This window comes from Littorina saxatilis, linkage group LG7 (assembly GCF_037325665.1).
Source record: "Littorina saxatilis isolate snail1 linkage group LG7, US_GU_Lsax_2.0, whole genome shotgun sequence".
NCBI classification, from domain to species: Eukaryota; Metazoa; Mollusca; class Gastropoda; order Littorinimorpha; family Littorinidae; genus Littorina; species Littorina saxatilis.
Window position 1 is genome coordinate 56,368,318 of NC_090251.1, and position 10,696 is coordinate 56,379,013.

A 10,696-nucleotide genomic window follows, 5' to 3' on the forward strand; every position below is an offset into this window, starting at 1 on the left:
AGCTATTGTTTCAGATCTCACCTCGGCATATTTAAGCCCCTCACCCCCCACCCCACCCCACCCTTCAAAAAAAAAAAGTTAAAAATTAAGACAAATACATTATTGTTTATTTCCGTTGACAAGGCAAACAAAACAAAACAGCAACGACGAAAAAGGGTCGATAGGTGGGTGATTTGTGTGGCTGTTTTACATTTACACAAGGGCATGAGACCTTTTACTGGCTAGAAATTCTGCAAGCTGTGTCCCCTGGAAGTCGGAGAAGACTAACTTTCCTTGTCAAGTCTGCAAAATCGAGTTTTTTCATTCTTATTTAATTTGTGTACTTTTTTTTTTTTTTTTTTAATGAAGGGTGAAACAAAATTGCTAATACGGAAGAAATCAAAGGGCTGCGTGGTTACTTCCCTTCATCCCTTTGACCATAAACGTGATACCCCTGCGCTACCGTAGATCAAATGCAAGCAATGTATGAGCTACCGCGGATGCCTCACAAAGGCGTCCCAATGGTCTCCCTTGGCTACTTCCTGCGGTTTACATCCGGGCCCTTTCTCTGCACACACGAGTTTCCATCATGGGTCGTATGCACAACCCCGGGTAAGTTTTCCTTTCATCCCAATGATTTTCACTCAATCTTCGGTAATGTAATGTATGTAAAAATGAAGTGTGAGATGATATTTTCTGATCCGTACCGAAATACGTCAGTCAAGGCTGTAATGTTGGAATTATTGGGTGTGTGTTTCGTGCAATGTGTAGCCCACGTGTGTCGCCATTTTCCGAAAATTAGTACTACTACCTGTGCTTACTGAGAATAATCCTATTTCTGTTTAGCTGACATTGCATGTGATCTTCTGTCACTGGAAACAACATTTTAGCTAGATGTAACAGTATGGGTTTTCACAAAGTTATCTGTTTTACAGCTTGGTGCAGATTTCTGATTAGGATTCTGTCACTTGTCAGTGTCGGTGTATTTCGTCCGTGTCACTCGCAAGCGGTCCCTTTGCAAGTGTTCTGTTAGTTTGAGTGTCATTGTGCATAATCCCTCAGTCTTTGGAAGCAAAGAAAAGATAGACACCAAATCAATGCTGACATTTGTTGTGACACTTCGTTCATTACGTGTGCGTGGTTGTCTTTGGTGTGGTTCCCACTCATACAGTGATATTTCAGGAAGTTAAAAACTATGAGAATTGAGCCAAAAAAATGACAGCTCAGGAATAAACACACTCTATTTGCAGTTCTGTCATCGACAGATTGTTTCATGCAATACTTAGTGAAAAGATTTGACTGCTCAGGCTTAGTAAGTGGCTAGCGGTTATATCCTTTTTTTTTTAGTGGAGTCCATGGTTGCTTGTGAAACAAAGCACGGAACATTGTTTGTTTCTTCAAATTCTTGTTCGGCTTACTGTTTCTCAGTATATGTTTCTCAGTATGTGTTGGTGATATTTCTCATTACATTGCACAAATTACAGGTTATCCTCACTGGCAAACATCTTGAAATGTACCAGATGTGTGAAACCGCAACGCGAGTATCGCTTAAGAGACAAGTGGCATGGCGCCAATTCTGTTCGGAAGCTGAATGTCGTCAGTTGTCTCATCCGTCAACAATCAACCGCAAAATATTGTGCATGCGGAATCTGAATTTTGCATGTAATATGTATCCCGTCCCCATAAATCTTATTTCTTAGAATGTTTCTTCTTTCCCGGTAACGCTACAGAATGATGGCCGTCATCTTGAAATCAAAGTTATCGTACCGATAACAGTGCTTATGGGCAGGGATAGGCACCTCTAACTTTATCGTAGGACAGTGTCTACGATAGGCACTATCGGTGGTACATGAATTTCACGATAGGCGGGTTATCGCAAGCTTTCTGTTTCTCGGACCGACAAAACCCCTCTCGGAGGATTTTTGAATACAGTCCCTGGTCTGGGAATAAGGTTTCGGAATTCTTGATAAAGGGCAATTATTGAAGTACATTTTGTCGTGTTTCTGTTTTCAGTAAAGGTATCTCGCAGTCTGCGCTGCCATACCGGCGTTCAGTTCCAACGGTAAGTAACACTAACAGCCTGTCTCCCAAAGCCAACACTTATTATAGAATAGTGCCAAACAAACAATCTACACTGGTGATATCTGGGTTAATCCCCAAGTTTATCCTCTTGAAGCTTCATCTTTAACTATTGCAGTTCACATGAGAATCTTCAGAGTTTTGATTGAAATCAAGCTTGTTTCTTCAGTGGCGCACAGTTTTGGAGCTGTGAAAGTGATTCAGAGCCAGAATGAATAACCTTTAGACAAACTTTCAGACTTTTTTTTTTTTACATATATCCCTGTTCTCTGTGAATCTTCATATTTCAGATCGTGACGTTAATTCTGGAATTGATAATGATTTCAGCTGAATTATTTGGTGGTCTGTAGATTGTGAAAATAAAACCATGTTTGTAAAAACTGTTAACTTCGAAGGTTTGTGTGTGCATTTGTTATGTTCTGTGGCGTAACCAAGGCAATTTTTGTGTTTTGTTTACAATGTTCCTTTGTGTTGATGTTGCAGTGGCTGAAGTTGACATCGGATGATGTGGTCGACCAGATCTGCAAGCTGGCCAAGAAGGGTCTCAAGCCCTCTCAGATTGGTGAGCTTTCCTGGGACTAGGAGCATGAGTTATTATGCATGTAGTGCATGTTAACTAAAGCAGACAGGCAACTTGTTTTTCTTTGAAAGTACGTGATGTTACCCGGAAAAAAAGGGAGATGCTTGTTTATTTGGACAATTTCTCTGCTCTTGCAGAATTTGTAGAATATTGAGCTCTTGTTGACAGCTGTCAGGAAAAAAATAACTTAAAAAGCACTGAACTTGATTGCCTACAGGTTAACTTGTAAGGTAACTCAGGCTTACCTGCTTTATTGTCTGAGGTTATGAATATTAATCATGTCTGATGTTATTAGTGGTATATTTGGTGCACAATTTTCAAAGCTTCATGATTAGTATGAGGATCAATGTGAAAAGCCCAAATAAAAAAATATGTTGGTTCAGGGTAACCCGACCGACCATATTTTTATCCGCCAACCCTAAAACTTTTTTTTTCATTTCTAAAAGAAAAACGTTTGGCACATTTTGCGAACCATACTGAGACTAAGCGAAGTAACCTCCTTTAAAATTGACTAAATTTAAGGGGGGTGGCAAATCAAGAGAAAAGGAAAAAAAGCCGACCTACCGACCCAGTCTTTTTGGGTCACGTTACCAAACCAACATATATTTTTATTTGGCCAAATGCTTTTTCTCAATTTCTGTCTAACGAAATAAAAACAATTATTTGACTATCTTGGAAACAACACATATATATTCTAATCCAAAGAATTGAGTTTACAATATATATACTTTAAAATTGATGGTGTGTCAATATCAAAATAATCACATTTAAAAAATGGTATCTGATAATTTGAAAAAGTAAAGAATCAGGTATGGGAATTCTCCATTGATCCGAGGATTTGTGTGAAAAGCTATGCATTTCCGAGAGAAAAAATTTCCTGGAGAAGAAAGTTCATGAAACATACTCCCAGAATGCGCCAGATTGCACAGGTTTTCAACTAGATTTCAGACCAAAATTCTGGGGGAACTTCCTAGTGTAGCAGTGTGGCGATTTCATGTACGGTTGTCCCTCTCTTTTACTCCCTGTCTATTATCTTCCCCTGACTCAAGTTGTGTCTCCCACTAGGATCATTGTGTGTTGTAGCTAATTGTAGGTGTGTAGGGAGGCTGGTTTCTTATTGGTTGATTGTTTGAACGGGTGCGCGCGTGAGTCAGAAGAATAGCGTGGGCTAGAAGAGTACCCGGTGTGATTTCGAAGTGTGAAGACGTGTCAGTGTGCGTATCTTGGGTTGTGATGTTTTAGTTGTAGTTGAACGATGTTTGTGATTCTGTAATAATCAATGCAAGTAGTGTAGTTTGGGCCATTATAACTGTATTTTGGCGAAGGAGTGATTCGAGGATTGTTCAGAGAGACTTTGTGTGTGTGTTCAGTTGAACAAACGTTTTAGAGCTGGGTTTATATCAGCGAAGTGACTTTCGACCGGGATCGTAATTCAAGTTCTGACGAGTTGTGTGCGGCTGTAAATTGAGGAAGGAACTACACTGCTTTCTGGTGTGTGCTTTCTGGTGTACGTTAATTAAAAGTCACGTTATCGCAACCTCTGTCTTGGCGTCTCATTTATGCTTCCTGGCCTATTTTCCCCCTTCCACTCCACCCTATCACACTAGTTTTCTGAGATTTTTCTTTCTATCAATTCCCATGCCTGAGAATAAGAGATGTGCCATTGTGTGTTGCAGGCGTCATTCTGCGTGACTCCCACGGTGTTGCCCAGGTGCGCTTCGTGACCGGCAACAAGATCCTGCGCATCCTGAAGGCCAAGGGTCTGGCCACCGACCTGCCCGAGGACCTCTACTGCCTTATCAAGAAGGCCGTCAACATCCGCAAGCATCTTGAGCGCAACAGGAAGGTGTGTGATACTGGCAGTCTTACTCAGTAGACACTATCATTGTACATATCCCACGATTTGTTTTTATCTGATGAAAACGATTTCATTTTTTTTGATGCAGCACAAAATGTAGAATTGCAGAATTCGCGGAATCGGCAACATTTTTGCCAATTACGCAAAATCAGCGGCGTTTTGTCGAAAATGTCTAAAGGCTTCTAAAATGTGCCCATTATTTTAGCAAAAGCGGCAGCCAGGCTGTTACTTTTTGTGTCAAAATAACATTGCACTACCTTTGCATTACCTCCCTATTATAGTGGTTATGGTATGTGGTGGTCTGTGTTGAGCATAACTCCGGAAATGCACTAAAACTACACTTTCTGTCATAACTTTGATTTTTGCGATATCTATCCATTCGAGTATCTAGCGGTCTAAGTGTGATGATATCCCAGGCATTTGAGAAAACCAAAAGGTGCTTGCCGATTTCGTGAAATGGGCACATTTTAAAAGCCTTTACGCGTTTTCAGCAAATGCTGCCAATTTTGCGTAATGGGCATTGTTTTGCCAATTATGTGACATGGGCAAAAAAGTTGCCGATTCTTTGAATTCGGCACGACACATACACAAAAAATGGGAAAGATTGCTTCACTCTCTTCTTCAGAGCATAAAGCCTCGAGGGACAGACCACTTTTCAACATAGCCTGTCCAAAATGGTCATCACTCAGAAATCTTTTGATACTATTTGTGTTTCTGCTTGCACAAGTGACATTCACCCGCTGATTTTGCGTAATTGGCAAAAATGTTGCCGATTCCGCGAATTCTGCAATTCTACATTTTGTGCTGCATCAAAAAAAATGAAATCGTACTTAGTCACACTTTGGCCTTCAGTGAGAAACGGGCTATATTAACCTTTTAACTACCATACCGCCCGATACCGCCCGTCTTCCGCCATTGCCGCTATTCCCATACCGCCCGATACCGCCCGTCGCCGGTGTAGCGTCTGTTTCGGTTGTTTGCGGTTGTTGTGCGTGAGCAGTAGTAATAAGACGGTTGCAAATGCATTGTGGGATTGTCTCACTTCCGCCTTGATTTTTCCCCATGTGCTTTCGATCTCTGTGAGAGTTACAATCGATCTTTTTTCACCAAATCTTTTGGGCGCTTGGTGCCGACATGGATTCAGATGACAGTGATCCTGATTTCATGACTATGCTTGATTATCTCTACGAAAATAGACATCAACTAGAAATTCTGGCTTCGACATCAGCATTTCTGTGAACACTGCTGATCTGACCTACTTTGATCGTTCAATGAATATCAACAAGTGACAGTGAAACGGATGATATACCGGAGCAACAAGTAAGCGTAATTTTTCAACTTTATTGACAGGTAAACAGGTAGATAAATCATGATAACACTGCGACATACATACCACCAAGAAGAAGAACACATACTCTTTGAAGTTTGATCCCTATCCAATAACATACCAATTTTTTTTATCAATCTGACAAAGAGAAACTGAGTAATAATAATTTAAACACGCATACCCGTTTTTGACCGTCTCTGCTCAAAATAACTTGGGAGCTGAGGGATTCTACAGAACAATAAACTTGGTAGTTAAAAGGTTAAATAACAGCAGGGATGAAAATTCTCCGTTTGTTCCGTTTTTTCCGATTAGTTTCAATGGGCCATCCGATTTATTTGTGCGATTCCGGTTTTTTTACGGTACGGTTTCTGTTTAAAGACAAACAGTTTCATCCTTCTCAAACAAAATGGCGAGCGCGAAAGTTCTCCAACGTGACAAGGATCGACTTCCCGATTCATGCTCCAGGAACAAATTCCGATGGGATTGGATGGACAAACACATCGATGATGTTCGAGTTGGGGACGTTATCCGAAAATTGGACGAGGAAGGCGTGGTGAAGTGCGTGTGTTGCGGAAAAAACATTAAGTATGGTCAGGCCTGAAAGTCTCGGTCATTGTTTTTTGAGCGGGCCGAGACTAGTTGGCAGTCGTGTCGTAGATTGTTGACACTCTCTCTCTCTCTCTCTCTCTCTCTCTCTCTCTCTCTCTCTCTCTCTCTCTCTCTCTCTCTCTCTCTCTTTATTTTGCACCCACTGACATTTTTTTTCCCGGGGCAGCATGCCCCTGGACCCCCCCCCCCCCCCCTAGTAGTCTGAAAGTGATATAAAATTCTATATATATATATATATTTCATGACAATACCAGCTTGTTGTAATCCCTTTTTAATGCCTGAAAAAGAAGTAGATTTGCTTTCAAATGAGCACCAGATTGCTTCATTTTGTATGTATTTTGGGGCCATGTTTGAATTCAATTTTAAGGCTCAGATAGCCCCAGATTGCACCAAATTGCACCCTTGAAAAAAAAAAATTCGGGGGGGCATGCCCCCAGACCCCCCTAGAAGTCTTAGCGCTTCGCGCCTGCAAAACTTGGCGCAACTTGGCGCTACGCGCCTTCGAGTTTTTTTTTCATTTTTTTTTCCTTCAGTTTTCATCCCTGAACAGATTGGCCAGTTGCTTCCCTTCATTAAGCAGGCGCTGCCATTAAAGTGGCAGGTTACAGGTGACGTATCACATCTCAAGCCCGCAACTAACCACAGCCGAACCAAGCCGCTATAGGTTACAGGTGACGTATCACATCTCAAGCCCGCAACTAACCACAGCCGAACCAAGCCGCTATAGGTTCTGCAAACTTTGCACTACGTCATCAAATCAGGGGATTCCCCTATTTTTTGGTTGCAGCTGCAACGTTCGAGGTTTGCCGATTCACTCCTGCCAATCTTGCAGCGTGTCATCTGTAACCTCAGGCGAACTGACTTTTCATTCGTTGAATATTTGTATCTTCATCCTTGAAGAGTGACAATAATATTTTGAGAAGATCGCGAGTCTTCTCGCGTGATATTTCATGTGACCGGTGTCACCAAACATGCGCCGCTAGCTAGTACACTGAAGATAACAAGGCACAGTGTAACGTTCGCTGAACCCAGTTCGCTTGGTTCAGCTGTTGTCAGTAGCGCGTTTCATGCTTTGTGACTCCTTTGCTTGTTGCTCCAATCCACAGAAAGTTCGAGTATTTGTTGACCAGCAGGCCGTTTCGCAGCGTAAGATGTCCCAGAACGTTTTACCGTCGCGTCTAAGAAACTCTTCGCCCACCGAGGGCGCTGTCAACGCTCCCGCCGTGTCTCAAAAGCTAGTGCGCAGGAAAACAAAAATGGCTGCTGTAGTGTTTGGGTTCCATTTCTACAACGATACTTTTTTTTAATACGACTGTTCTAGCTCATGAATTGCACCAATTAAGGGTTGATGAAAAAGTATTTTAACACTAGATCTTTTTGAAGCAAACTTTGACTGAAAATATTTCTTATAACGATCGTACTCTATCACGTTGTCATGAAAAATGTCTTCACTTGTAATCAATGCCTGTTTCGTCTGTCAAACTCGATCGCATCACTCATTGGCTGAAATTCATCCGCCATCTTAAACCCTCTCGCACAAAAGCATGTCGTTTCCCAAGCACAGAATGCGACTACCGAGGGCGCTCTTGCAAAGAAACATAGGGCCAGGTAATCATGGCCACCACCAACTAGTTGAGGTCCAGTGACGCATAATGTTTTTTCATAAAAAAACAGATGTAGACAATTTGATTTTGCAAAAGAGATGGCAAGTCAAGGGAGATTACTATGTAAATTCGTGTGTCATTGGTCTAGCCTTTCTTTTTATCAACATGGTAATTTTTATAGTGTTGCACATCAAAATAAAAAGTTTGAGAAAGCCACTTGTGCACACACTAATATAAGGAAGTGACAGCAAGCAATAGAACGCTGATCATGAGAAAGCCACTTGTGCACACACTAATATAAGGAAGTGACAGCAAGCAATAGAACGCTGATCATGAGAAAGCCACTTGTGCACACACTAATATAAGGAAGTGACAGCAAGCAATAGAACGCTGATCATGAGAAAGCCACTTGTGCACACACTAATATAAGGCAGTGACAGCAAGCAATAGAACGCTGATCATGAGAAAGCCACTTGTGCACACACTAATAAAAGGAAGTGACAGCAAGCAATAGAACGCTGGTCATGTGAAATTGTAGAAGTGGGTCTCGTCTACTCAATTCCTTGCCTATTTTCCCATTCATAAAAATGTGCAGAAAATCCTAACCCGGCCACGCACCCCACAAGATTTCAGAGGGTTTTTCCCAGTTAATTTGTATGCCTGAATAGACCTAAGCAGTGTAACCATGCTTGTTTGGGTGAAGTCTGTTCAATTTATCACACGTAAGAATCTTCAGACTTTTGGCTGAAACCAGACTTTTTATGTGAGCCGCAGAGGTACATTTTCAGAAAATGTTCTGATACCTGCCCAGAATTTCTGTATTATCTGGGAGTCATGGGCCATTTTTATACTCGTTTGTGCATCCCAATTCCCATGTAGGATTGCTTTGGACATTTATTTATGTGATTAATGCCAGTGGTTCTCTGTTCACTCAAAGTCTAACCTGTTTTTTGTGTGCAGGACAAGGACGCCAAGTTCCGTCTGATTTTGGTGGAGAGCCGTATCCATCGTCTGGCCCGATACTACAAGACCAGGAAGGTCCTCCCTCCCAACTGGAAATAGTAAGTAGTCGCAGAGCTTTGGTTTTCTCATTTTGTGTGGTAAACAGGTACGGAATCACATAAAAACTAAAAGTATAAACTCATGCGAATTTTTGTGTGTGTGTCGTTGGCAACCAGTGCTTTGATCACCATTTTCTCAGAAATTGAAATAGAATTACTACAGGCTTGTGTAAATGCTCATGCAAGTCTACCTGGATGTCCCATTGTCATTTTGGGCCAAAAATCTTAAGGAAATTTAGTTTCCAATTGACAGACCTGGGAACCCATACGATTTCGCCGTATTCTGTACGCATGATTGTCGAGAATACGATCAGTACGGTCAGTGGGAAAAAAATACGACGAGAAAAATTCCTAGACTACTTTTATTCACAAGCGCATCTTGAAGCCGATCCTGTATTTTGACACATGATTACAGTTTTTGTCAGTAAAAATTGAAAAAAGGATTTGTTTTAAATGTACATGTATAGGTAAACTTAATTAACGATGTGGCGGACGCGTGTGAAGCATGTTTGAATCATGGATGTTCAAATGCTGTGTGGAGTACGCTCATTTTTCTGAAAATACACCAAGTTTGTTTGAGAATAAGTGCAAAACAGGGGTTCCCAGGTCTGAATTGAGCAGAAAAGCTCCCCCCGCGGTGTAGGAGGAAGAATTTACCCCCAGGATGTCGTAAGAGGCGACTAACGGATTCTGTTTCTCCTTTTACCCTTGTTAAGTGTTTCTTGTATAGAATATAGTCAATGTTTGTAAAGATTTTAGTCAAGCAGTATGTAAAAAATGTAAAGTCCTTTGTACTGGAAACTTGCATTCTCCCAGTAAGGTAATATATTGTACTACGTAGCAAGCCCCTGGAGCAATTTTTTGATTAGTGCTTTTGTGAACAAGAAACAATTAACAAGTGGCTCTATCCCATCTCCCCCCCTTTCCCCGTCGGGATATTTTCTTCGTGGTTGAAAACGACGTTAAACACCAAATAAAGAAAAAGCAGAAAAGCTTTTCCTTGGTTTGGGAAAACATATGCCAAGGGCTGCAGAAAAAAATCTCTTTTTACATTTGTTTTATTGCCAGAACGGTTATAGCCATTTTAGCGAATTAGCAGTAGAAAATAAATCTGAGCAGCATCCCTTCTTCTTTTTCTTCTTCTGCGTTAGCAGCATCCCTGATTCCATTGCTGATTGAACTGATTGCTGCAGTTGTGTACTGTTCCGTTTCGTCTTGTGCTAGACACCCAGCTGTAGGATTACCTCCCTTATCCATATTTTGCGCTAAGATTGTGTTTCTTTTTGTGTTTCAGCGAATCGGCTACAGCTTCTGCCCTGGTAGCATAAACAAGAAATCATGAATGTCTGAGTAAATAAATTGTGACATGTTGCCCTTGTTGTGTTATGAGTGATGGTTGAGAATGTGTTTTGTGCGGTTGAGATCTTTTCAGTGTGTTGGAGCTGTATCCCAGATGTGATTGATTGTTTTCAGATCTCTCTCTCTCTCTCTCTCTCTCTCTCTCTCTCTCTCTCTCTCTCTCTCTCTCTCTCTCTCTCTCTCATGCAATCAAAATATAAATTGTTTTCAAGTTTCCACGCACATCAAATTGAACTTGCA

General features: G+C 41.3%; 1 protein-coding gene across 1 annotated transcript; it reads left to right on the top strand.

Annotated features, from left to right (window-relative positions):
* Positions 1–488: 488 nt before the first annotated feature.
* LOC138971860 (small ribosomal subunit protein uS15) lies at positions 489–10,468 on the top strand. The gene is made up of 6 exons (XM_070344692.1): positions 489–591; positions 1,993–2,041; positions 2,542–2,620; positions 4,315–4,484; positions 8,997–9,097; positions 10,392–10,468. Exons 1-6 carry the CDS (start codon positions 569–571, stop codon positions 10,423–10,425), a joined length of 456 nt encoding a protein of 151 aa, XP_070200793.1. The 5' UTR covers positions 489–568; the 3' UTR covers positions 10,426–10,468.
* Positions 10,469–10,696: the final 228 nt, after the last annotated feature.